Source organism: Hypoxylon trugodes, assembly GCF_022578975.1.
Source record: "Hypoxylon trugodes strain CBS 135444 unplaced genomic scaffold F4822scaffold_8, whole genome shotgun sequence".
In the NCBI taxonomy this organism is placed as follows: domain Eukaryota; kingdom Fungi; phylum Ascomycota; class Sordariomycetes; order Xylariales; family Hypoxylaceae; genus Hypoxylon; species Hypoxylon trugodes.
Window position 1 is genome coordinate 860,444 of NW_026250023.1, and position 24,803 is coordinate 885,246.

General features: G+C 47.1%; 8 protein-coding genes and 1 non-coding gene across 9 annotated transcripts; 3 read left to right on the plus strand and 6 right to left on the minus strand.

Annotated features, from left to right (window-relative positions):
• Positions 1-987: 987 nt before the first annotated feature.
• On the minus strand, positions 988-3,060 carry F4822DRAFT_342803 (transmembrane amino acid transporter protein-domain-containing protein). Its single transcript, XM_051455829.1, has one exon. It carries the CDS (start codon positions 2,975-2,977, stop codon positions 1,223-1,225), a length of 1,755 nt encoding a protein of 584 aa, XP_051311155.1. The 5' UTR covers positions 2,978-3,060; the 3' UTR covers positions 988-1,222.
• Positions 3,061-3,629: 569 nt separating this feature from the next.
• On the plus strand, positions 3,630-3,701 carry F4822DRAFT_t102. Its single transcript has one exon. It is a non-coding gene; the product is annotated as a tRNA-Asp (tRNA).
• Positions 3,702-4,349: 648 nt separating this feature from the next.
• On the plus strand, positions 4,350-5,756 carry F4822DRAFT_342912 (NAD(P)-binding protein). Its single transcript, XM_051455832.1, has 5 exons — positions 4,350-4,576; positions 4,635-4,790; positions 4,846-4,952; positions 5,037-5,362; positions 5,429-5,756. The coding sequence occupies exons 1-5, from the start codon at positions 4,535-4,537 to the stop codon at positions 5,617-5,619; spliced, it is 822 nt and encodes a 273-aa protein (XP_051311156.1). The 5' UTR covers positions 4,350-4,534; the 3' UTR covers positions 5,620-5,756.
• Positions 5,757-6,857: 1,101 nt separating this feature from the next.
• F4822DRAFT_342862 (carbohydrate-binding module family 1 protein) lies at positions 6,858-8,236 on the minus strand. Its single transcript, XM_051455830.1, has 3 exons — positions 7,529-8,236; positions 7,323-7,470; positions 6,858-7,268 (listed from the first exon to the last, which is right to left on the minus strand). The coding sequence occupies exons 1-3, from the start codon at positions 8,072-8,074 to the stop codon at positions 6,928-6,930; spliced, it is 1,035 nt and encodes a 344-aa protein (XP_051311157.1). The 5' UTR covers positions 8,075-8,236; the 3' UTR covers positions 6,858-6,927.
• An 802-nt stretch (positions 8,237-9,038) lies between these two features.
• Positions 9,039-10,349, minus strand: F4822DRAFT_342905 (NAD(P)-binding protein). The gene is made up of 3 exons (XM_051455831.1): positions 10,148-10,349; positions 10,011-10,063; positions 9,039-9,917 (listed from the first exon to the last, which is right to left on the minus strand). The coding sequence occupies exons 2-3, from the start codon at positions 10,041-10,043 to the stop codon at positions 9,048-9,050; spliced, it is 903 nt and encodes a 300-aa protein (XP_051311158.1). The 5' UTR covers positions 10,044-10,063; positions 10,148-10,349; the 3' UTR covers positions 9,039-9,047.
• A 365-nt stretch (positions 10,350-10,714) lies between these two features.
• On the plus strand, positions 10,715-14,074 carry F4822DRAFT_412917 (uncharacterized protein). The gene is made up of 6 exons (XM_051458995.1): positions 10,715-11,097; positions 11,163-11,240; positions 11,302-11,995; positions 12,056-12,124; positions 12,191-12,360; positions 12,423-14,074. Exons 1-6 carry the CDS (start codon positions 10,949-10,951, stop codon positions 13,675-13,677), a joined length of 2,415 nt encoding a protein of 804 aa, XP_051311159.1. The 5' UTR covers positions 10,715-10,948; the 3' UTR covers positions 13,678-14,074.
• Positions 13,938-16,450, minus strand: F4822DRAFT_445354 (translation initiation factor eIF-2A; the record flags this gene model as incomplete). Its single annotated transcript, XM_051463367.1, has 2 exons — positions 13,938-15,806; positions 15,866-16,450. 2 exons carry the CDS (start codon positions 16,448-16,450, stop codon positions 14,301-14,303), a joined length of 2,091 nt encoding a protein of 696 aa, XP_051311160.1. The 3' UTR covers positions 13,938-14,300.
• A 1,439-nt stretch (positions 16,451-17,889) lies between these two features.
• Positions 17,890-19,807, minus strand: F4822DRAFT_412921 (uncharacterized protein). The gene is made up of 3 exons (XM_051458996.1): positions 19,785-19,807; positions 18,319-19,711; positions 17,890-18,049 (listed from the first exon to the last, which is right to left on the minus strand). Exons 2-3 carry the CDS (start codon positions 19,191-19,193, stop codon positions 18,001-18,003), a joined length of 924 nt encoding a protein of 307 aa, XP_051311161.1. The 5' UTR covers positions 19,194-19,711; positions 19,785-19,807; the 3' UTR covers positions 17,890-18,000.
• Positions 19,808-19,826: 19 nt separating this feature from the next.
• On the minus strand, positions 19,827-22,305 carry F4822DRAFT_343090 (heme peroxidase). The gene is made up of 4 exons (XM_051455834.1): positions 21,268-22,305; positions 20,964-21,187; positions 20,494-20,904; positions 19,827-20,438 (listed from the first exon to the last, which is right to left on the minus strand). The coding sequence occupies exons 1-4, from the start codon at positions 21,656-21,658 to the stop codon at positions 19,869-19,871; spliced, it is 1,596 nt and encodes a 531-aa protein (XP_051311162.1). The 5' UTR covers positions 21,659-22,305; the 3' UTR covers positions 19,827-19,868.
• Positions 22,306-24,803: the final 2,498 nt, after the last annotated feature.

Below are 24,803 nucleotides of genomic sequence, written 5' to 3' on the forward strand. Positions count from 1 at the left end.
AGAAGTCTACCTCTTTTTACTAGTCAGGAAATCCCTGCTACCATAGAACGTCGAGTACATAAGTTGGCAGTATATTTTGATTTTTTTGTATACCAATTGCGATTCCATCTCTACTGCTGTGATATTCACCAATGCTAAATTCCCAGCCATAACAAAAGAACACCACACATCCCGATTGCATACAATCAAAAACAGTTTCAGGCGCATAAGCGCTAGATCAGCAATCCATGGACCGAATACATGATACACGTCCCGTAGGATCGGGTTCGCCCTGCTTAGCCATATTTACCCCAGCAATCCTGCGGTCCTCGCTTAATCCCATCGATTCCTACGATGAGCTGCAGTGCAACTAGGGTATTCTATTGGGTCCTTTATCTTTTTTTGTCTTACCTTCCCAAGTAGAAATAGACCAATTACACGGAGCCGTAACTACGGAACGGGCTAGAGTTACGCCACTTGTTTATGATAATTAGAATCAGATGGTCCGGCTCCCTTACATCGTAGGTCTTAACGCGGAAAAGCAGGTCATCCGGAGATTTCTGGGGTTTCCGGATTAAAACGTCTCGGCGACGGGGATAAGTACGAGAATACAAAATGGGAAGGCGATATGTGAATTTAGGGAAAATCGAAGAGTTATAACCAGTGTTGTATCAATTGAGGGATAAATTCTATGTCATCTACATATTTATATACGTTCTTAAGGTGATGCAGATAACAGTACGCAATTGGGATCTTCTGGTGACTATGGAATAATCTCTAAACTTCTAAACCGGATTTTTTTTAGCGAGTGCGACGTAACTCCGACGATGCTGGCAACGTATTTGTTGCCGTGGGTCTTAGAGTAAGATGTGGGCCGTGGAGGAAACGGCCGAATAACCGACAGCCTTTTCGATAAACCTGACGTTAGCAGAGGGAACACACTTAAAGGGACTGACTAGAAGGAATACAATTAGTCATTACGATAAACTGAGTCAGTTGTATTATCGTTTTCCTGGAAGGTAAATGCTGAGCGTTAGTTACTTTTTTCCCACGCTTCCAATGTTGAGGATCCCTAGTAACAAGATACAATGAAAAGGTATGGATGATAAGAATGTAAAAAATCAATCCGCTGCTAGAATAACAACACCAATTTCGCAATCATAAACTCCGTGACCAATTCAATCTTTTTTCCGTTTCGCCTATAGCCGGATATGCCCAATGCGGTATGCCGATAAGTAAATGTTTAGCTCATAAAGCTGTTGACGAGAGTGATGACGGTCGTGTAGACCATCGCGATCGTACCAACAGTCATGAAAAAGAGATCCCCTGCTTTGGCGGGCCACGAAGTTGCAACGCCTTTGTAATGCAAGAAAGCCGGGTAGATGTAGACCAAGGGAACACAGGCGAAAGACCCGATCAATGCGACAAATCGGTCGAGGTTTGAGGCGCCTACAATTGAAATCGCGCCGCAAAGTAGCACTATGATCGACCTAAACGCATTTTTGACCCATTTCGTACGGGCGTTCTTCTTGCCAGAATGCGAACCGAAAATTCTGTTCTCAATGATTCGAATGGCGGGGAATAGCTGAACAGGGGTTCCGACAAGGACTGCTAATGAATAAAGGAATTGGACCGCATTGACAAATTTGCTATCCTGGGGATAATTGTTGATAATTTCGATCGACGTATTCTCGCCAAATGTAGCATAGCAAAGGGCACCGACCGCGGTGAATATGACCGTGATAATTAGCATAACGGCACCAAGGAGCCATTCAAACCGTTCCGGCTTCGACATGGAAGATTGAATTGGAAGAATGAGCCCGATTCCTTCGAATGTGAAGATAGCCGCTCCGATTGTTAATGTATATTTGGATGGGTTGAAGAGAACAACGCTCTCGTGCATGCCGTCAGCAGCGAGATGAGCAATATCGTAGTAATAGATGTACCCAACACCAAGCAAGATACAGACGTCCGCGAGTACCGCGACGGGTCCGAGCTTAGCGACATTGCGGATGAACGCGAGAGGTATAAGAACGATAAGCTGCATAAGGATTAGAGCGGTAGATGACAATGGACTATCCCCTTGGTTGACAGCTTGAAGAAACGATGTCATATTCTCCGCAACAAATACTATACCAGCACAGACGAACCCCAATTGCGATAGAGTAACCGAACCTAGAATCAATGCACGCATCTTTTTGCCGGCTATCGCCTCGCCAATATCGCCATAACCACCGCCGTACTTGGTTTTACAGGCAAGCAGCAGATGGAATGCCAACATGGTGACTGTGGAGACAACCAACATCGTCAATGACGAGAATAAGATGCCGCCATTGTTAAAAGCTTTGGGAAGAAACATGATTCCAGTTCCAATGAAAGCCTTTAGCAGTGTGAAGAAAGTCTGCTTGGTGCTAGCAGTGGCCGAACGAGATGCACGCGCAGTCTTACTCTTACGTCGCCCGAGAAGTGGTCTCGTCTCGCTCGGCGGCTGTTCCTCTCCTTCTTCACCCCCGCCTTCTTCTTCGGATATCACCGCTTCATCGTCCGAGTCAGCCAGATCTTCTCCGGCAAAGCTCCCATACAATTCCAAGAACTCAACAAAATTCCTCGTTACAGGCATCCGCGCAGCCCATGTTTCGCGCTCTTGCCTTTGCTGTATGAAAGCTCTTCGGAACCCTCCCGGAGCTAGTTGATCACCAACGGTTAAAATTCCGGACTCATTATCGCCTGTGAGGTCTTGGGGGTGGTGGAAGGTTGCTGCTCGCTTATGCATCTTGGCCCGAGTGGCGGCTTTGAAGAGGTCTCGGTGCATGTCACCACCTTGGAGCTTCAATGAGGATTCGGCGGGCTCCGGATCTACCTGGTCCTGGCTAGAAGATGACGCAGCAGCGGAATCGGCGGGTGCTCCGTCGAATGCAGCCGAGTATCCAGGCGGCAGATGTTCCGAGACGACTTGAGCCTCGTGTTCGGAGCGGTCCGAAATTGGAGCGTCCGCCATAATGACGATATGGTGATGAAAGCAATAACAGGGTCTAGGAATGCATATAAATGTAACAGTACATGGAATGCTCTATCGGAAGCAAATGAAGAATGAGTATACGATCGCTCTAAGTCTTAAGATTACCTATGCATCCTTAAGATGGATTAGATCTGCAAACCAAGATCTAGGTATTTGTGGTGTGTAACTGTATCCGTGTTTCTGTACTGGATAATAAGAGGGGAGGGAGGAGAAGAGGAGATAAAATAAAAATAAAAATCCAAACTGAAAATGTGAAATGCTGCACGAATTGAGTTACCGTTCCAAAAAGGTAGGAAGTAATGACGGTGGCGGTACTTAGAGGAGAAAAGGTTCCTAAAATTCCACTTGATGAACTCATAGGAAGAAAACCGGTGAAACCTTAAAAAAAAAATACCGTTCTCGTCAGCCCGACGACTAGCCACATGCCAGGTGGCGCCCCATGATTCACTTATCACCGCTACTTTTAACCCATTTTAGCGCGAGTCTGTACTACATTGACCGCTAAAACCCGCTATAATTGGTTGTCTGATAAGGAGATCGCGGGGATGTGTCAAAAGTATTTTACATATTTAAGATAATGATTAGCAGGGATTTGCCATAGTCAGTTTGCTATCGTTTGTCATTTGAGAAGTCTCGATTGGTCTAGTGGTCAGGATACTCGCTTGTCACGCGAGTGGCCGGGGTTCGATTCCCCGATCGAGAGGAGAATTTTCAACTTTTGTGGCCTTTGGCTCGTCGATATTTCGTCTTTTATAATTAATTTTTCCTTCTTTTTCAAAAAGGATACGTCATGGACTTTTATTAAGTTGGTATTGCCGCAAAAGTCCAAGAGCGGGGTTTGAACCCCACGGTACAATTCTGAGAATGATATAGAAACCACCAGAAACAGTCATCTACATACCGTAATCAATTCAATTAAAATCTATACATCTAGCACGTAGGGTATTCTGAATCCATTCAATTATGGGTGACACTACTCAATAACCACGATGTTCTTATGATTATATAAGATGACAACGAGAGTGCGATTCCTCGAGACGGCAAAATCTCGCAATCATATGGCTCATATATTTTTGGTTCAAAATAAATCCAAGTATGCGAACGAAGTCAAATTAGACTCAATTATCCCGTTATGGGATTGGACAACTAGCATTGGTAATTGCTAAATATGGTAACCTTTTTCGGGAGCCCGGCCAATTTGGTCACCCTGGGTGAGTCCTTGCTTAGCATCACGAATGGCGCCAATGGTCAGTCAACCAACCAGGAAGCTTACGTAGCTTAATAATCTATGATTTGCAATCAGCCATAGGACACCGAACGGACGAAACCTGCCTACCTTCTCATCGGGTACTTTTAGAGGTCTAATACGAGGATTTATAACCTCGTTTCCGATTATGTGTTGAAAAGTGCCCGAATTATTGTTAATATTTATACGTCGACCTACACTCCATCGGCATACAAACAGAATAACACTTAAACAACCACTTTCCAGTAGCAAACATCATAAGCCGATAAGATACTATTGATTGGGAAAATATGCCTTCGTATCTAGTTACTGGTGCTTCCCGAGGACTCGGAGTAAGTACTCGCCTCACACATAAATGAACATTAAGAGTTGCTAAATCGCAGAAAATAGTTCGAGTTTCTTCGTCAACTATCAGCGGTCCCGGGAGCCGTTGTTATTGGGCTTGCTCGAGATAAGGCTGCTACTGAGAAGAAGGTGTCCGCTGAGATTGGGCGCCCCAACGTTCACGTCGTCCATGGAGAACTTACAGATTATGAATCGCTCAAGGTCTGATGATCACTACAACTTATGAGACCGAACTACTTACTAATCGGACATATAGAAAGCAGCAGAAGACACCGCCAAGATCACTGGCGGCAGTCTTGATTACCTCATTGCCAACGGCGGCATCGTGTCTAGGTACTCGGCCTTCAAAACCCTTTACGACTTGTGAGTACCTTAATTCCCCTTTGCCGTCCATTGAAGGACTTTAGAGTTACTAGGGTTTACGACTAATCTATATGAACACTATAGGGCAGATGACCCTAAGGCTCTAGAAGAAGATTTACTCACATCTTACAAGATCAATACCATCGGCCAGATCCATCTTTTCAATCTATTTCTACCGCTGATCAAAAAAGGCGAAGCAAAGAAGATCGTTGCGCTTTCGTCAGGCCACGCCGATTACGACCTGATCCGCGACTTCGGGATAGTCATTGCTGGACCGTATACTCTGAGTAAGACAGCGCTGAACTTCGCTATCGCCAAGTATCACGGCGAATTCAAAAACGAGGGAATTTTGTTCATGAGCATTTCTCCCGGTGTCGTGGAGACTTCAGGGCATAACGACCCAGAAGGCCGTAAGTCTCCTTTTCCCCACCTCTTTCATGCAATAAGCAATGTACTAACGCATTCTACTCGTAAAGTAAGCGAAAGGGAACTTGAAAATCTCGGCAAGGTAGGCCAGCAGTTCGCAAACTACGCGCCACACTTCAAGGGTGCCATTACGCCGGAGGAATCCGTCAGGCTCATGTTGGATATTATCAACAGGGCAACCGTCGAAAATGGATATGGGGGGACTTTCGTCTCGCAATTTGGCAATAAGCAGTGGCTTTGAATACGAGCGGGCTGGTGGGCGAAACATTCTCAAGAACAATCCTTGTAGCATCCTCTTACTTTGATCCAATGAGGTGTATCTAGATGCCTGAGATAGCCTAATTTACTATACTTATATGTTCCGATTGTTTTAATTGACAGAGTAATTGAGTCATTCGGTCACCTAGCTCTTGCTTGAATATTGTGCGCCCCATAACCACCGACATTATTACGATATGTCTGTGGGCCGCTCAACCCCTTCTCGTTGTAAAACTCATCTAAATGGGTTTTGAAGTAGGAAACTAAGCGATAAGGGAAGAAAGACTGTATTACAACCCATAGATGCTTGATAGAACCGATATTAAGGCGATTGATAATTGACTAGCCAGCTTGTGCCACCTCACACGCTTCTACTATAGTATTATATGATCTGTCCAATCTCGATAATTCATTTTCTGTACTTTTAGCCCCAAGATCATCGCCGTGACATGAGGATTACGAATAATTTCCATGTATTGAAGCTATCACACTCAACTGCTCTAAGACACAAAGAAAGGGATACTATTTACGTGTGGTTGTGGGGTGATCACGAGTTTGGTTCTTTGTGAGCCTAGATGATCCATTCTATCCCTTATTAACAGTCCATGATATCGTAACATATCAATATGACTTCAATCCAACTTGCCATAATTCAATCGGTAGGAAGGTAGACGGGCTTTGGTGTTTAATCCTGTATAAGATGTAGGATAACCGCTGGCTTCGCATACACAAGCCTAGCTACAGCGCCAACGATTGTATGGCTCATTTCCCATCTCTACCGATAACCAACTACCGGAGACTCTGAACCTATAAAATATGCCGTCCAGAGACAAGGAAAAGAACGACGGTGGCAATGTCCCAGCAAACAATCAAGAACCCGGAGGCGACGGCAGCCGCAGCGGCTACGATACCAGTGGGGGTACATCAACCGTCAACCAGCCATCCAACGGCCGCAGCGCTAGCAGAGTTGCCCACAGTCTGATATTAAGGATCCGTCAACCAGGTGCTCCGAGCCCCGAGCCCCAGCGCCCTGGACAGACCTCAGGTTGGATCCCTTGGCGCTTCCCGGGGCGGAGTTTCTTCATATCGACGGGAATCGCAATTGGAACTATCGTAAGTATATTGAAACCGAACCATTCCGTTAGTATCTAGGTAGACTGGCTAACCTGGCGGTAATTGAAGATTACTCTAGTAGTTCTCATCCCCCTTTGGTGATGACGATGACTGTGATATCGTCTAGAGAAGTCGCACGAGTATGAAGTGAGAAATGAATATTATGATGTTACTACTTCTAATTGCTTCCTTGTTTATTCATCGCCTGCCTTGCTTCATGCGCACTAGGAATAGTATTCATTCTGTCAAGTGTCGGGTTAGCGATGTCAGTTTCTACGTGTTTGCGGGTATGTGAACGTACCTGTTTCTTGCAAGTGAATCCACTAGCACAAGCAGTGCATCCCGTGAAGCCAGAGCCACCGCACTGCGCCCACTGCGCTACACTGCAAGATGTGGGAGCAGTAGGAGTTGAAGGCGCGGCAGAGGTCTTAGTAGAAGTTATCAGCGTGGCGGGGGATGACGGCTTCACCGTGTCTTGCGAACCACTAGCACTGGCCGAGCAGGTAAAAGGATCAGGACCTGGCACGCTCGTTAGTAAACGTTTGGAAATCATCTCTGCGCCTGGGTACATACCAGGAATTGTGTATTTGCTGTCTTTGTTCATGGAGTAGATGTTAATAAGGATACCCGGGTCATTCTGTTTGTAGATGCCCGGAAGACTGTAAGTCGTGGGACTCTTAGCTGCCGAGCCGCCGGAGACCTTAATCTGAGCGCATTCCATCTAGAGCTTCCGTTAATTCTGACTGCGTGTAATTTTATAATAACGAAGGGTCACGTACATAGAGTTGCGCTCCCTGGTTGGAACTAGCACCGTGCAGCGCGATCATCTCGGCACGGAGGAGGTACTGGCCATCAGGCAGACAGTCAGGAATCTTAATCGGCTGCTTGCCCTGGTTATTAATGACGTTTGAAGTTCCCCAGACACCATTATTGTATCCATCGTGCTGGATCTTGAACCAACCACTACCATAGCCCTTATCTGTTGTCGCATCATCGACTTTCTTGAGATATGCTAGGGTGGGTCCCAAATGGCTGGCATCCATGATATCGTCAGGACCTGAAGTTAACGTGTGTCGCCAGATGGCGGTAACGGTGGATCCAGCCTTAACATCGATGATCTTGTCAGACGGTGTAGTCGGGTTAGGACCACCGTTGCATGCGACGTCATTGGACGTTACGTCCGTGATAGGTCCATCATAGGACGGGGTTCGGATTCCGTATGAGACGGGGTTCGTCACGCCATTGGATTCAAGCTGCAAGAAGATTGTGTGACCGGTTGCCAGGCTGGCGCCGGCGATTGTGGCTGCTAGCGAAGAGTATCTCATTGTGCGAATGGACCACAAGTGCCTAGGAGCCGATTAGGATGAATGCTCTTGTTGATCCGCATAAAACTACATCATGGGAGCCGGGCTCCATGCCCCTATAAATAATCATGAATGTTGTATCCGTGCCCCCTCCGCATGGGGCCAATCCCGGAATCCAACACCGCATCACACGATAAAGGAGGCTGTCAGGACCAAGGGGAGAACCATGGTTGGCTGTCTAGCTTGTTCAATGGCTAGCGACGCGGAGGTTGCTCACAGAAGCGGAACAGCCATCATTCCATAAGAATCCTAGCGTTTCGATATTTTGTGGTGGGTTGGGAAACAATGCGATGCCCCGAACCATCGGCGGAGGTTGCGCATCCGGGTCTATTTTCGGAAGGCCGAGAGTCAATTAGCAGGGGCTGCATGACTACACGAGAAGCAGCAATATCGCGTTCACGTGGGGATAAACCCTGCTGGCAGCCCAGGAACTCGGAAATAAATTAAACAATTCCGTCTAAGCATGAATTCTGGTTTCCTTTATTGTTTAGCTCAGTTTTTCGTTTCGCGCACCTAAATCTCAATGAATGTTGCCAAGTCCGACCGAGCCGGGATCACGGCGCGATGCTAGCAGTCCCTAATTGTGGGAGTCGGTATCGTGTCCCGGATCGGCGTAATTCAATCCGCGGGGTAGTCTTTCATGCAATAGCCTCACCGTCAGCTGGGGGTTTAGCTAATTATGGAGCGTAGCTCCTGTGGTCGATCTGTGGAGCGGATCTGCGATATAGATGGTTAGCCTTGGTATGAAAATCATAGTTACGGAAAATATTAGCTACGGAAACACAGGTATATCTATTATTAAATCTCCTTATCAGAGTTATTGCGAAAAACGCGCATGGGATTTCATGAGTACAATAATAATCTGTTATCGGAAGTTAACAAGTTCTGGCCATGGATTCAGGGTCCAACTTGGGTGATTAGTGGCGTCCCAACCCTATTTGGGCACATAACTAGCGACAGCAGCCTGGAACTCTTCATCGCTAAGCTGCTTAATTCCGAAAAGGTCATTATCGAGCTTCTCGAATTGACTTCCCCATCCTTCACCCCAAATCGCTGGCTTAAGAGTCGTGACGAAAACAATACCGGGGTTTGGATTGGCCTTCTTGGCTTCCTCTAGACCTTGCTGATAAATCTCTTGGGTCGAAGTGATAGTCTCCTTCCATCCATCCGCGCCAACAACCTTCTTGACTGCTTCCGCAAGCTGTCTTTGGCTGACGGCGGCGTCCTGCACGTAGACGCCACGGTTTTTGGTCTGCTCGGGATTCTTCAACACACCTGCCACAGCTTTTCCGATGGACTCGAGAGTCGTTGTCGAGAACTTGTTGTTACCTCCGTCGGGATATTCGACAGTGCGCTCCTTTACATTCAGCAAAAATCCGACCTTAAGACCCCAGTCCAAAAACGGTCCGTTGAAAACAGCGGTCCAAGTCAAGCCAGTCTCGGCAGCAGTTTTCTTCAAGTATTCGAGCACGTCGACCTTTGTCTTATACCCGGGTAATGTCGAAGTCCGTTCGTGGAGGGTGTCACAGCCGAACTCCGAGGGGATGAAATGCTTAACTCCGGCTTTGGCTGCTGCTTCGATCAATAAAAGTTGCTGGCCTAGCGCCGCCGACGCAATAGTCGCAACCACGGCATCCTGGCCCCTGAGAGCATTTACTAGGGAATCAAGAGAGCTGTAATCGACAGCTTTGACGCTAACATTGGACGGGAAGGTTTGGGAGCTTCCCTGGCGAGTAAGTGCAGTCACCTGGAAGCCAGCCTTCAGTAGCTGATCTAACACTACCTCTCCGAGGTTTCCCTTGGCCTGAAAATTGTCAGCAAGATGTTAATTGGACAATGAGGGAAATTTAACGGCATGCGACTAAGAATGCTGTCGTGGGCCATCGTGCCTACTTACACCTGCCAAAGCGACTTTAGTGATAGTAGTCATATTGAAATGATCAGTCCTGTCTTTCGTTTAAGATATATAGTCTTGATGAGAATGTGTATTGTGAATGAGAAAAGATTCTTGGATATCTAAAAGAGAAGACATACCCTTTATATCTTAATTATTCCTCACCTTTCTCACGTAATGTTTTGTAAGTTCTATCAGTTTGCTCAATTATTAATCGTTACTGTTAAGCAGATGAATAATAACGTCATTTTTGGTTATTCTTTCGGAACCAGTGTATGTACTACGGACGGTCCGCGGATGGAAGGCGTTCATACATCTCGTGTAACAAACACTATCCATCTTACATCTACCGAGTCGGGGTGGATACCTTAGTCAGGACGGCTTGTTTACTAATGAGCCAATCAAAGGGAAGTCCCTTACTTGATCCTGACTAGTTCCCCTTGCTTAAAATAAGGTTAATTGTAAGTTCAGGGTGAATAGAGTCAAATTGTTCTTTTGGTAAACTTTGGGTTTGTTAGTAATTTGTTATGGGGGATTGCTTACCTAAATCTTTAGGTGGATATTATGGTGGGGCTTCACCATGATTATCAGATGCCCCACCTATCCCACATGGTTATCCCACATCCCACATCCCACATGCCTAATCCCGTAATGACTAATGTTCCCTGTAAGAGTCGAGGTTACTGGCTTACCGCACTTAACCTCGACATCCCGAGACAACAACTTATCCCACTTCCACTTTCTTCAATCTAACCTGATCATCCCATCTCAATACTTACGAAATGCCCTTACTAGCGAGATCTCATAGGTCATCCCTTGATTTCCCATTCTGTGAGGAGGCTAAATTAGTTTGTCACTTTCTCGGTACCCGTTGAGGGGTCGATTACGTCCACATCGTTTGCTGGGGTAAGTGGTAATGATTACAAGGGGAATGTCTCGATATGTCTTCATCAACAAGGAGTTGGGAATGTGTGTTTCCTGGCTGCGGTAAAAGATTTTCCCGAAAAGAGCATTTAAACAGACATGCTCTTGTTCACAATCCCGAACATCAGTATAAGTGCCAAATATGTGGGCGGCGCTACGCACGAAGGTACGTGCGTCACTTAGATGTTACACGAAATAGTGCCGTGTTGCTAATATGTACTTGCTTCCTAGTGATGTATTTAAGAGGCATGTAAAGCAACATAATCCTGAAATTTCTCAGACGTCGGATAATCGGTCAGACGGTCGAAGGTAAGTGTCTGTCTGTAACCCAGCATCACATATACACATTTAATAATGATTCAACTTTTAGCATACGAATATGTCTACCTTGTGGTCAGCGCAATACACATTGTGATGGTAACTCACCATGCGGGGCTTGTGTAGCGAGTTGGACCGAGTGTCGTTGGATTGGGACAGGCAATAATGCCAATAATCATGAAGCCAATGCTGGGCAGATGACCGCCATGCTACCTGGTAGCTCCGGTCAAGCCCCGTGGCTTTCTCCTACTGTGGATTCCTGGAACTCACGACAGTTTCAAGTCACGCCTCTATACCCAACCATCCCGAGTGACTTGAGTGGTGACCAACCAATGCAGGACATTACGGAACCAGTCAGCTTTACTACACCAGTATCGAGTATAGGTGCCCATATAGTCGAACCTATAACCTACGATACATCGAGCAACTCGCAAATATCCCCTCAATCCGCGTCGGTTCTTGGGTCGCGACCACAGACCAATTCCGCGTCACCCATGCCTCCTGGATTGGTTACTTTAGAGGCCAGCCTTGACAGAGATTCGCCAACTACTAAGAGGTTAATCCAAACGTTCCTCACCGTGATTCATCCATATTGGCCTATCTTACACGAACCTACATTTGATATCGATAAATGCCCGACAATCTTGACGGCCACCATTCTCATATTAGCGAGTTGGCTCGAGAATGGACCTGAACATCAGAAACTTGCGCCGTTAGTTTTTGACGAAGTCAATCGGATCCGAATGGTGTGGAAGATCGATCCTACTTAGTATTTCGTTTCAACATGACTAATACCAGCCGGCTAGGACCTCCATCCGAGATTGTATTTCCTGCAGGCCGTCTTATTATATGTTGTATATGCAACATGCACTCTAGTATGTCTACCCGGAGGCCTCCAATTAGGGTAGCCCATGGGGCACAACTAACGTCAATGCTCCTAGACTTCGGAGGGAATGGTAGCAAAAGCATTAAATCTTACCGGATTGCTCATTTCAACATGTCGGTATCTTGGTGTTTTTAATGGTCAATACACATGCAGAGATAAGACAGGCGATGTCAATGAATTTACATGCCCGTTCATTGCGTGGCGTGTACAAGAGCAATTAAACAGGTATTGCGTACGCCATTTCCCCGTATGACCTGACTCCCTCTAACATCCCGGCACTTCTGTAGGCTTGCATTTTCTGTCCTTCGCGTTGATGCTTACCTCTCCGTGCTCCTGGATCATCCGCCTTCTCTGCGTTATCAGGAACTCTGCATCCCCCTCCCGAAGTCTGAACAACTCTGGGCCGCCGCCACCGAAGAAGAACGTCGCAAACTCCAATGGAATGAGCCCGCAGGCCGCGAGAAAGCGCTCTTCTCATTCTTCATGCGCGACTCTCTCGACCCCACCCGTGTCAACACCCTACCCTACTTCCTCACAGACATCGACCACCACCTAAACGCCTGCGCAACACAAACCCACGTCTGGGAAGCAGCACGAGAAGCGCATTCCTCCATGTCCGACGAACTCGTTAAAGACATCGACCCCCTCCAATTCGTCCAATTCGCACACCCGCACCTAGCGCGCTGGGATAAGCGCAAACAAGGCTGCGATGCGCAAGAACGGTATTTCACTGGTTGCCTACCAGTAGAATACGGCGAACACCAACTCGCACCACTAACCTTCACCCTCATGCACGTATCCACCCTAAAACTAAACGCACCTTTAAACGTCCTGCGCGCAAGAGGACATTACTACAAATCCCGTCCCGGCGCCGCAATCCCAACGCGCAAACCCCAAGCCCACCTCCAAACATGGATCAAATCTGGCGCCCCACGTACAGCTCTCTGGAACGCAGCCAAAATCTGCCGAATCTTCGCCATCGAATCCATGCGTCCGGATACCACCGCCGATCCAATATCAATCCTCAAATCCCGCGCACGTCTCCGCCTAAACCCTCTCCTAACCCCAGGCGTCCTAATGAGCGCCGTCGTAGCATGTTCCTACGCACGCTACACCCGCAGTTGCGCAAACTGTCGGCGCGCCGCCGAAGAAGCGGAACATAAAGCGAATGCATCACCATGTTGTCCACAACTAGCCGCCAAGAACAAACAAAACAACGCCAACACTTCTACCACTACTAACATCAGCCCCTGCGCCGCCTCCACGAATCCCCAAACCGAGGCTGATAGAGAAAAAGACAAAGAAAAAGAAGACGACCCCATCGACCTCTTCACCCTCTGCGATAACGACCCCGCCCTAGAACGCTGGAAACAACGCGGTATCGGGATACCGTATTGGGGTAAAGGCGAAGAACGCATACCCGTATGTATGTGTCGGTTATCCGATGTAGCGGCTTGGTTCCGAGGGGCGTTTGTCGAGGATGAGGGCGCGGAGATGGAGTTTGTTATTTTCTTGGCGGAGTTAAGTCGCGAGGGGGAGTGAGACAGACATAGGGGATTAGATATTCAAGAAACTATTGGTGTACATATAAGTGCATGCTTCAAGACGCCTCTGCGTAGCGAGGAAATACCAAGTATCGTATTTGAGCCTTTAGTAGTTGAATGACTATTGTTAGCGCAAAGTAGTCGGGTATCATGTCACCGGCTTGGAGAAGAAACTCCTGTATAACGTGGTCGAGAATCATTGTGGAATCAGGGTGAGGTAGGTTATGAGAGGGCTACAACTCATCCATTACAACACTGACTCACCATTGGTGATCTAAGAGGTGCTCACGTAGTTAATCCAGGCCTTAATATAAATAGACAACGTCGAAGGCGCAACGGCACTATATTCTTTTTCATGCTATATCATCTATCGCTCCGCCCCGCAAAACGCGAGCGGATGCACAATCAGCCCCCTCTCCCCTCTCCGGGAGTTGAGTAAAGTGGCTAACGAAGTAGCCTTTTCTTCCCCTGAACGCCAGTGACAACAAAGCCACACATACCAGCACCTCCTAGTCCAAGCCCCCCATCGCTGGGCATCCCCTCCATTGGACTAACCAAAAACGATCCTGGCGTATAAGGGCCTGGCTAATGAACTTTCCAGCCTGTCCGCTCCGGATGTAATCAATGGGCCTCCTTCTCTAATGCCTCCAACTCCTTGACAACCGTGGCCTTGGTCGCAATCTTCTTCATCTGCGTATCTTCTAGCTTCTCGCCGCCGGCATGTCGCATCTCGAGATCTTCGATTGCGCGAATCTTTTTCTGCAAGCTGCGCAGCTTCTTGGACGCGGGATTCTGGCTGCCGGGGGAAAGCAACGAATCGGGTGTGGGTGCCTGGGATGTCTGAATCTGCGGCGCAGCGGGAGCTCCATGACCGTTCTGGCCGTTCTGGTGGGTGTTGCTGCGGTTACGTCCGGGGTTGTTACCCCCTTGGAAGTTGTGTCGCGAGCGGCTCCGGTTGTGTCTCTGCTGGTTATACTGGTATCCACGTCGCTCGGGGCTGCGTCCCTCATTTCCAGAGCCAGGACCTCTATCCTGAGTCGGGGGAGCCAAGCTATTAGCACCACTTCCCTCGCCATCCTTGGCCTTCTTATTGTTCCTCTTCTTTTTGTTCTTCAACGCTGCCTTCGACAAGTTCTCATCGCCGTTAGCACCAGATCCGTCAGCTGGACCGGCGCCAGGCACAGTGCGCGAACCGGATTCGAGAAATTCAGCACCCGGAATTTGGCGACGTGATCTCCCAAACCCATTAGGTCCCACATTCTGGGTGCCGTTGCTCATAACATGGGCAGCGCCACCTTCATCTTCACGCCTGAAATGAAGTGGCGTAGACATTCCTCGAGCTCCTGGAGGACGATAAGCACCGACAGGCTTCGATGGGGTCTTAACCGTTCCCAGATAAGCAACGGCCGAAGCATGTGGAGTAGGGACAGGATGTAGAGGATCGCCACGAGGGAGATCCTCAAGGGGAACCGGCCTCCAAGTTACGTTATAGAGCTCCACCATGTCTTCATGGTACATAATCCCTCCACCAACATGCCAAAGCTTCACGCCGTTATCGACGCGAAGGCGAGGGGACGTAGTAGCAGTCATGATATACCGACTGTCAGGACTCCACTGACACACGCTGGGGTTGCCACTTTCGATAGTGCAAACCTTGCGATAATCCTTCTCCAAGTCATAAACATCAATCTGACCAGCCAAGTTACCAAACCCTGCAACTAATGCAAAGCGGCCAGTTGGTGAAAAGATGATGGTGTTTCGCGGAGCAATAGGAAAAGAATGAGTTGCGGTCGCACGGTGACTGAAAATGGTAGTCTTGGCTGGCATATAACCATAAATAACACCAAATTCTTTGCCGTTCGGTGACCAAGCAACGTCGTGGATCGGTCCATCTTTGTCTAAGGTGATGCGGGCATCAAGAGAACCATTGGCGCTAAGGAGATAGAGGGTGGTTTCGCCATAGTAACTCTTATTCGTCTTATCAACTTCTGTTTGTGCCAGCACAATTAAGCTAGTTCCCAAGCTGTTCCACTTGAGCTGAACCTTATCGCCCTTGAAAAAAGTCTTCTGGGAAATCGGGGTCGTAAACTGTGGGACGTTGTAGACCTTGACGGCAGCAGGTTGGCCCTATAAGAAAAATGTTAGTTTTCATTTTTAATCAGGCAATGATCAGCTAATAAACTAACCTTTCGTTCAGGTACAAAAACTGCAACGTTGTGGCTCTGACCGGGCGCGATTGCAAAATCGATCACGCCTTCGACTCGGAGCTTATTCCAAACAGTGCTTAGATCATCACTATTGTAGAATTGTACCTCGTTGGTAACAAGACGAGCGCAAAACTTCTCATCGAAGGTGTACTGAAGATTCCAACCTGTCTGGGACTTCTGAACAAACCGTCCTATGGGTTGCTTCTCAACTCCTTCGGGGAGGTTTTCGACCGTTCGCCAGATCTTGAAGTTCTTTGTTGCATCGCCAGCCTCGTCCTTTGCCGGTCGCTCCCAGGTGCTCAGAAATGATCCCTTAGGGGAAAAAGCGACTTCGAATACATTAGCGATGGCTATGTTAGTTAAAACATGGCCAACGGATGCGTCGACAATACAGACACGATCGCTGGACGCCCAGGCGAGGTATCGACCGCAGGGCGAGTAAACACAGCACCGTAAATTCCCTTCGGGTTTAACGAATCCAGGGAGAGGCTCGTAGACAGGCGCGGCGTCGGTGACACCGATAACCTTCTGGGTTCGGTAAGCAAACTGCAATGGGCTCGCCATGACTAGTCAAAGTCACAGAAGAAAATTGCAATATGATTTGATTGAAGTATTGTTCTTGTCGTTCGTATGTAAGATTCTCACCCGAAGCTCGATAGCGGAGGGCTTACAAGGTAACTGAGTAGATTTATCAAAAATATTCCTCAGTCGGCCTAGTCGAAGCTTTGAAGACGATCAGGTATTCTTGGAATCTTGAAATCGCTAAAGGATACTAGTGGTGCGATATTGATTTTTCGGTAAACTTGTATCCAGTAGTTTAGCTTTCTACACAGGACGGTTGTAGAAGAGCTCGCAAGAGGGTCACAATCGACTGGGCGAGAATAATTTATGTTGCGCCGCGGTAATTCTGGTGATCTTAATGGTCTATTCGGCTATCTTTTCTGTCGGCTCGTCTATTTTTTCTTTGGCTGGCCGTTGCTGACTACCAGATATTTGTCGGGGAAAAAAAAGAGGGCCAAGCGGATGGCAATGCAGAATGCGCAGGCGGGGGCGCAGAACCAAATTGAGGATAATAAACACGGCAAGAAGAATTGAAGGGAATTTTACGGGGTCACCCAGAGTGAGAGAATTGACGAAAGGCGGTGGGTGGACGTGACCGTGAGGAAGCGGATGCTTGGGGATGGGCTAGAAAGAAAGAAAGGGACGAGAGGTGAAAGAAGAAGAAAAATATTAAGGAAGCGAGTCATGCTTGCTAAGGTTGTTTCCCAGAGCCCTGGAAATTTTTTGCCTTTCAGAACCAGGAACTAGTTGGTCACTAGCCACAATTCAGCCCCAATTGCCTCAAATACATGAGGTACCTCGGTACCTACCCCACCAAGTAAGGTTGATTTAGGGCCAACCATAGCGGCTTAGACGCCTAGACCTCTACAATCATCATAGTTTACAGCTTACAACTCCCAAACATTTGATTCTACCCCCATTCATGTCTATTTTTGACGCAGATGTCAGATTATGCGTTGACTTAATTATATACATCATACGAGCCTCATACTTGATACTTGTCAAGTTGAACAAATGTATTTGCATAGGTGTATTTATGATGTGTGGGGGCTAGTACCTATCTAAGTATCTGCACTGGATGTATCCATCATGGTAGGCATGATTCAGCTGTTCGTCTTACGCGGATAACCCCCAACATTCACCAATAATGAATGGTGGTAAGCGGCTAAGTTGTTATTTGGTGTTGACTTTCCTGTATGATATGTGATATGTGATATATTAAGACTAGGACAATAAAATCTTACACATTCCCAACATATGTGTATGTGTACATAGCGTAGCTTTGATAGCTTTGATACACTTCATCTAATGTCCCGGAGCAAAAAGCACACTAAATTATTTAGCTTAGCTGTGGCTTCAATAGCTTGCCCTGATGCGACGTAGTACAAGCTTTATACGCTTAAATATTAGCTACAGATGTTGGACGCATTTGGATGGACTTATCCTTTTTCAACTCTTTATTTCTAATACCGGTGATCTGAGTCTTACACAATGTCACGACGAAACGATTCTTGTGACAACATACTTTCTCTGTTTGTTCATTAGTCATCACACTATTGCAAGTTAATCATATACAACCTTCCTATTCTTTGTAGAACACCTGTATGAGTCCTGATTTCTTGTTGATTTCATTTCGTTAGAGTACAACCAACACAGTCGTTTCAAAGGGAGAAAAAAAGAAGAGAAAGAAAAGGGGAGAAAAAGGAAGAGGAGAGAGAGAAAAGAAAACGATGCGATGCTGGCCCTATTCACATATTCATTGCTTGTAGTGACTACCTTAGCACTAAGAACAACTTCGTTATTAATTACACACCTATATCCCCACCATAAACGCCTCACACCTAAGCGTCTAATCTAACAACTCCGTGAAGACATGATAAAAATTCGCAACCTTCGACTTCTCATAAGGCCGAATTTTCTTACCATCCTCCTCAATCTCATAGAACCACATCGGAAGCGATACCAGAGTCGAGCTACGAAACGGTGGCGGAGGATTAGTCCAAACATGATGAACCCGTGCATCACCACAACTGATTTGAATCGCGCGATATCCCCTAGCCTTCATCTCAAGCATGATAAACTTCGCCAACGCCTTCATAATCCCTTGGCCTTGGTAAGCCTCCCTCGTACCCGTACCGACCCGGTCAATAACCTGGCCCGTTGCCGTCGGCTCCCACGAGCCTTTAGGGCGTGGATCATGAGCTGCATAATAATCCTTAAGACCCTTATTTAAAGGTAAGACTTTCATCAACGCCTCCCATTCCCTCATATCACCAGGCGCGAATTTATCAATCGACAACCCGAAACTAACGATCGGGAAATCCAACGCATCGAGTAATTTCTGTTTCCCATTGACCTCGAGATCCGGATCATTCAAGTCGAAGTCATCCCAGTAACAAGCGCCTCCGACCGCAGCAGACTCCGGCTTCTTGAAGACGAATTCCTTATCCCATATGCAGTACGAGAGGCCATTGTTAGGCACCAACTCCGGCATTTGGTAGAAAGCCTTGCTGGCATGATATGTCTCCAATGCCTTCTTCACTAGTTGCCCTTCATATATGCCACTCCAGACGGACGACTCGAAAAAATTGTTAAAATAAATCAGTGCTAGTATTTTGTTGGCAAGGTCGGGCGTTATCAGCCGTATTTCATATCTTGACGGAAGAGCGACTCCATGAGTGTCGCGTACTAGGGCGCCCGGTCCATCGTCGTCCATCGTCGTTAACAGGCCGTGTTCAGTAATCATCAACAATAATAATTTTTTTGAGGTTTGAGAGGAAAGGCGCGCCTAGAAGGGGTATAAATATAATTCGAGCGGTAGGTCGGGGCTAGAAGATATCGTCAGCGCTAACTACCAACCACCACCAGCAAGTTCACTCCGAAGCCAACAAACTCATACATATTCAATCTACAAGACGAGCCCAAAATGCGGCCGGCATATCCTAATGCAGCAAGGAACTCGTTGCATAGATGCCTAGCCAATTGTGTTCTTTTTGAATCAGCTGTGTCGCATCCACTCACCGCCCTTGCAGACACATTAGGAAGCTGCTTCTTCGAGATGACTTGGCGGTCTGCTATCGTGAGCTCTAACAGGCTTGCTATTTCCGCAGGCATTTTTCACGGCGAGTCATATTCGATGGTTATAAAATATTCATTATCTTCTGACTACGCGCAACTATGAATGCTTTCTAGGGAAGGCGTTGAAGTTCGCACTAGAATGGACCTAAAACGACCATTGGGCGACGGTTGGCCTTACTATAAAGAGTATTGCTCTCGCAGCCATAGAAGGGTATCCCGTATTGTAACAACGACTCTAACTTCCGAACGATCGCCATAGGCTGTGCCGCGAACCGGGACCCGCACCGCAACATGGTAAGAAGATATATCGATCCTAACGCACTACTTAAGATGTTGACAAGTTTTACCAGCCCGCAACTCCAACGTCAAGCAGTAGGGTATCGATGACATCTTCGCCGGAAAGTAATGTCACGCTTATGGCCCCGGTAGGATCTCCTCCAATAGCAGCAGACCCAGTCAAGTAACTTATATCGCTTAGTGGACTCTCTCCTTTCTCGAGGGACACATCTGTCCGCACAATCTTAGGCGCGAGCGTAAGTGGCTGCAATACCGGTGTCGTAATCTTGATGGATAGCTGTGATGGATCTAAATCGGTTCGGTTTGTCCTTGCCGCGACCGTAATGGAAGCGGCGCCATCGGCAACTCGTGTTAGATTTGGAACAACGAATGCTGCATCTTGGATTTGGAAGTTTTGAGCTTCGAAGCCTTTTGCTGTGACGGTGAAAGAAGATGCCCCCGATACGCTGGCGCTCGATACAGAGAAAGGGAAATATCCGGATGTGGCATTGATTTGACTGCCTGCTAGTTTGAATGCCGAAATGCCCAACTCTTCCTCGGGGGTCAATGTCTCTGTGTAACCATTCGAAAAAGTAATTGAGACCGGGTCCTTTGATACTTCGCCAGCATATAACATCTAATCGGATTTTAGTCACGCACCATAGCGGGTTTCGGATGAGGAAGTGACGTACCCTGATTCTTCCAGAAAGAACTAATTGATTGCCGTTTGTGACATCCCAAGTCACATTAATTGGCTTGATAAGGGCTGGTGTAATCGCAGGTTGGAGTTGCACAGCTGAAGGAACGGTATGAAGCATACGCTGCAATACGCCGACGCAGGTATCTTGGAATGTGTCTCCCTGCGCGTATAGCTCTAGCATTGTCTTGTTACCGTCACTCTCATAGAGCCGAAGATCTGATCTGCTACTTTCGTTAAAACTGGTCACCAACGCTCCACCACGTGCTCCCGTGTTGTCGATGTATTCGTGAACTACTGCTTGATCAAACACTGCTCGGCTGCTGTCAAAATCGACCCCACCGTTGGTGTTGTTAGGGGTAGTGTTGTTCGGCTCGACTACTTCGGGGAAACCACCGCTATGCGTCTAAGTAATGTTAGTCAGTGTTCGCTTTCAAGGGCATTCGCTATGAAGATTCTACTTACTGAACCAATTGTGTGGCCGCAAGCTGTCAAGGCGATAGCATCCGATTGGTTGAAACCGGTTTGCTTGAACTGCGCGAGCGTCTCCTCAATGCTAGTGCCTGGCTCTGGCACACCGACAGCCGGATCAGCTGCCTCCGCGTCTATTCTCCCAGGCTGATAGGGTATGTATTTTCCTCCGCAGAGATGTACCGACATCACTGTTCCAACGGCGACCAGGTCGGCCACTTCATGAGAGACCCTGTTCAGTATACCCATTCACACGAATTCAATGAGTACCGCACCAGGATAGGTAATGTTAGCTTACTAGAAACGAACTCGTTAACGAAGGGCTGCCAGAACGTGAAGCTGTCGTTGAAGGCGGAACCCTTATTTTCATCGCGGGCAGTCTCGAATCCAATACTCGCGTCTATACCTCCGGTCCCTTTCAACACGTCTGCCGTTGCGAAATCGTGGAATGCCACACGAATCCATTGCGCCGATGTCGTCCGATGTGAATTGATGGCGGGTTCACCAACTTCCGTAACATAATTGTCGCATGGTGTAATGGCCGACGAGAAATTCGAAGCATAGGCACCCCAGTTGTCTACGAGGATATGCTCAAGGGCAGAGGTTGACGGATTTGGATAGTAGAACATAGCGGTAACCTGGGTAGGAACCGTGCCTAAGAAAGAGGCAGCGAGTGAGGAGATACGCATTGTGCCGATTTGACACCAGGTTAGGCTGAAGAAAGACCTAACGAGCCTATAGAGTGAGTGGGATGATCATATCTTTATACAAGCGCAGGGGACGTTAATCGCAACTAGGTAAGCTGTGCGTGCTTTGATGTTGGGCATGGATTATAAAGTCGACGTGACATGCCAAGGCAGCCTCATTTTATAGAGCATGCGGAAGCTGGCCGCGAGTGGATCATTACCGGCGATTTATAGGCCACCGAGTGCGACGTAGTAATCAAGTTGCCGGCCGATTCTTATGACTTTGTAGTCTCTAGTCCGGGCGTTACCAGGTTGTCGTTTCGCCACAGACCTCGATCCACGTATCTGACCATACATGATGCGTCCTTATCGGAAAAATATGTCCTTTAGATAATTTTTTACTGGATGGTCTTGGAGTCGGGGGTGGTCAGCGAGCCGTGCCATCGCAGCAGAGCTAGGGCTGGGGACGAAACGATGTTACTCAAACCGCGCGGGAGCCAATCCTAAGACCTTTTTATACCCGCGACCATTGCCGGCACAACCTTGCATTTCAGCGCGTGATTTTGACCCGAACTTCTATGACCAGTAGACAGAAGGGCCGTTTTGACGACCGGCTTTCCTATTCGGAGAAAGTGCGGTGAATTTGCCTAGTCGAAGTCTGATAATGCGCCGGTCTTCTTTGTGGATGCTTTACGCAATCCTAAGTTGTGGGGAGGGAGAAATGAGAAAGGTAGAGGGTATAAAGGGTCCAAGTAGTGGTAGTAGTAGTTGTTGTAGTAGTGCTATTGTGAATTGGGGAGTAATTGAAGGGTGGAGGTAACGGTTAGCAATGTGTACAAGTGTTTTCTTATTTTATTCGTTCTAAAATCAACGATGTTAGTTATCCATTCAATAATGCGAAATACAGAAATAAAAGAAAGAATGGGAGAAGAAAAAGGCGAGGTAGGTAGGATGAATTACTTACGTGACTGAATAGTCGATTAGTTAGTTAATATCGGAGACCACATCTCGACGATACCTCGGCCCCGGGACCTAGCAGTTTTATGTCATGCCTAGGACAATCCAGTTTAACCTCATGGTGGAGGAAGACCAGTCTGGCTCATGATCCAGGAATATTTGAATAGACCTATATGTTAGTTGAAATAATATTGGAAAGTCAAAACCAATACAAGTGATTGAAGGCGAATATATTAATTTGTACTCGAGATACATAAAGACCTAAGATGATTAGCGATGTAAAGTTAAGTAGTAGGATGATCGTGTGGCTTACCTCGTATGTGCGCAAAGCGGTCAATCCAGAATTTCTAACAACAAATATTTCGAATGTATACATGCTATTAAAAATCTCCTTTGAAAGCCACCTGTGAGGTTGGATATCTACCTACCTATAGGTATGCGTGGTGTGTAGTTTAGGTATGTAAGTTTGGAGGGCGTTGCGAGAGATTCTAGGGTGGGAGAAATAGTTGTTACCTAGGTAAGATGCTTAGGAGGTTGTGGTTTCCTGGGGTTGTTTCACCAGACAATGGTACCTGCCCCGCCTACCTAGGCTGCTAGGTGGTAATGCCGTGCACCTTCTAATACCTTCGAGAAATGGCGACTGGGTACTGGAGGGTAGCTGTTGCGCGGGTGTACCCTCGCTTTTACCAGGCAGGTAATTATCTCAAAAAGCAGGAACGATGGTAATTTCGATTCCTAAAGCTGAACCCCGCCAGGCGATCATAACTCTTAGGAGGTAGAAATTTAGAATAGCAATGGGTGGTAAAATAGCAGGGCACTTAATTATTATGAACCCTTCACTATTATTGCGATCCGAAAATGTTGCAATAAGGTTAAGACACGAAGTCGAGCGAAGCGTGGTTCTTGCTTGAGATAATCAATCAAATTACCTACCTGGTACAGTTTGCCGCGCAATTGGTCCCTAACTGCGGGGTATAACACGCTACAGTACCCCAATCCCAACGCCGCAATTTAGGGAGGTGCCTACTTTATAGGCGAATACCCCGCTCGCCATATTTTTAGGCACCAACCTTAGGTACTGGGTAGGCGGATAACCCGCTGTAATTATAGAGACACACAGCACAATTGATACACACCCGTATACCCAGGTAGGTAGGTGACTTAGGCATCACAAGTCTTTTGGGGAAGTATACATATTCTTTCAGATAATAGAGTGCCTTTAAAGGCCGTTATCCCGTTAGCGACGACATTCATTCCCCTCGAACATATAGAGCATTCGATTTCGCCCTCTACTTCTATACCTAGGTATCCATATACCACAGAGGTAGAGAGACGGCCCCTACGCACCCCTGGTAGCTCAGGTAGTCGTGATCCCACATATAGATATAGCCTTACAACGGATGATCGTGATGGTTAGATATAGAAATTAGTCACATTCTCATTTTTCAGACGACATCATATTCCGCATTTCCAATGAGACTGGAGAACGGTCGCTTAATCTCTCCCGACTCTTACTGACCTGTCGTAGGTATTTCGAGATTCTAGAAGGGCCCCTTTATCGCTGCCGCATACGTAGAATGCGAATTTTGGAGTACTCAACCTTCCTCTCTCAAGGACCCGACTTCCTTCAGGTAAGTTTTGAAGACTGGCTTGAACTTGTCAGGCCTACGGATGAGACTACTCAAATATTCGCACGAAAGTTTATTCGAGAGGAGTACACTGCCCTCCATTGAGCAGCCAGGCATGGCCATCTAGACAGGGCGAAAGCCATAGTTCGTGAAGCTCTCAAGGTTTGGCCGGCTTACTTGAGATTGTGAAATTACTTGAGGAGGCTACACCGCCTCCGCCAACGGGTCACACCACATTCAATGGTCAAATCTTCATCTGAGCTTCGAATAGATTGATATCTCGTAGCACATCTGGTAGGCGTTGATCACAAACAATTTGTGAGTGGATTTACGAAAAGTAGTGTCTTATCTAGACAATAATACTTAGACGTCTTAGTTAGACAATGGTCCTTGTAGGTAGAATAAAACATTAATTTACCTAGAATCACCGTGTATTTAAACTGTGACTTATGTAAGGATGTAGAAGATTTGGGCATCTATCTATTTTATCACGTAGTCGTAGGTGACTTAGCTGATTTTACCCGGAGCTGCTAGCACATGATATGAAGGCATATCGGAGGCAT

What these genes read in the sequence shown, in the direction of transcription:
- F4822DRAFT_342803 (XM_051455829.1), bottom strand. Translation starts at nt 2,977, where the DNA reads ATGGCGGACGCTCCAATTTCGGACCGCTCCGAACACGAGGCTCAAGTC.
- F4822DRAFT_342912 (XM_051455832.1), top strand. Translation starts at nt 4,535, where the DNA reads ATGCCTTCGTATCTAGTTACTGGTGCTTCCCGAGGACTCGGA. An exon ending in GTGCTTCCCGAGGACTCGGA is followed by an intron (nt 4,577 to 4,634) that starts GTAAGTACTCGC and finishes CGCAGAAAATAG; the next exon opens with TTCGAGTTTCTTCGTCAACT. An exon ending in TTCAAAACCCTTTACGACTT is followed by an intron (nt 4,953 to 5,036) that starts GTGAGTACCTTA and finishes TGAACACTATAG; the next exon opens with GGCAGATGACCCTAAGGCTC.
- F4822DRAFT_342862 (XM_051455830.1), bottom strand. Translation starts at nt 8,074, where the DNA reads ATGAGATACTCTTCGCTAGCAGCCACAATCGCCGGCGCCAGCCTGGCA. An exon ending in ACCAGGGAGCGCAACTCTAT is followed by an intron (nt 7,471 to 7,528) that starts GTACGTGACCCT and finishes CGGAAGCTCTAG; the next exon opens with ATGGAATGCGCTCAGATTAA. An exon ending in CAGCAAATACACAATTCCTG is followed by an intron (nt 7,269 to 7,322) that starts GTATGTACCCAG and finishes CGAGCGTGCCAG; the next exon opens with GTCCTGATCCTTTTACCTGC.
- F4822DRAFT_342905 (XM_051455831.1), bottom strand. Translation starts at nt 10,043, where the DNA reads ATGACTACTATCACTAAAGTCGCTTTGGCAGGT. An exon ending in CTAAAGTCGCTTTGGCAGGT is followed by an intron (nt 9,918 to 10,010) that starts GTAAGTAGGCAC and finishes GACAATTTTCAG; the next exon opens with GCCAAGGGAAACCTCGGAGA.
- F4822DRAFT_412917 (XM_051458995.1), top strand. Translation starts at nt 10,949, where the DNA reads ATGTCTTCATCAACAAGGAGTTGGGAATGTGTGTTTCCTGGCTGCGGT. An exon ending in AAGTCAATCGGATCCGAATG is followed by an intron (nt 11,996 to 12,055) that starts GTGTGGAAGATC and finishes CCAGCCGGCTAG; the next exon opens with GACCTCCATCCGAGATTGTA. An exon ending in TATATGCAACATGCACTCTA is followed by an intron (nt 12,125 to 12,190) that starts GTATGTCTACCC and finishes CAATGCTCCTAG; the next exon opens with ACTTCGGAGGGAATGGTAGC.
- F4822DRAFT_412921 (XM_051458996.1), bottom strand. Translation starts at nt 19,193, where the DNA reads ATGATTACTGAACACGGCCTGTTAACGACGATGGACGACGATGGACCG. An exon ending in GTTGCGAATTTTTATCATGT is followed by an intron (nt 18,050 to 18,318) that starts CTTCACGGAGTT and finishes CAGGACTCATAC; the next exon opens with AGGTGTTCTACAAAGAATAG.
- F4822DRAFT_343090 (XM_051455834.1), bottom strand. Translation starts at nt 21,658, where the DNA reads ATGCGTATCTCCTCACTCGCTGCCTCTTTCTTAGGCACGGTTCCTACC. An exon ending in CGTTAACGAGTTCGTTTCTA is followed by an intron (nt 21,188 to 21,267) that starts GTAAGCTAACAT and finishes TCTCTCATGAAG; the next exon opens with TGGCCGACCTGGTCGCCGTT. An exon ending in TTCTTTCTGGAAGAATCAGG is followed by an intron (nt 20,439 to 20,493) that starts GTACGTCACTTC and finishes AAATCCGATTAG; the next exon opens with ATGTTATATGCTGGCGAAGT.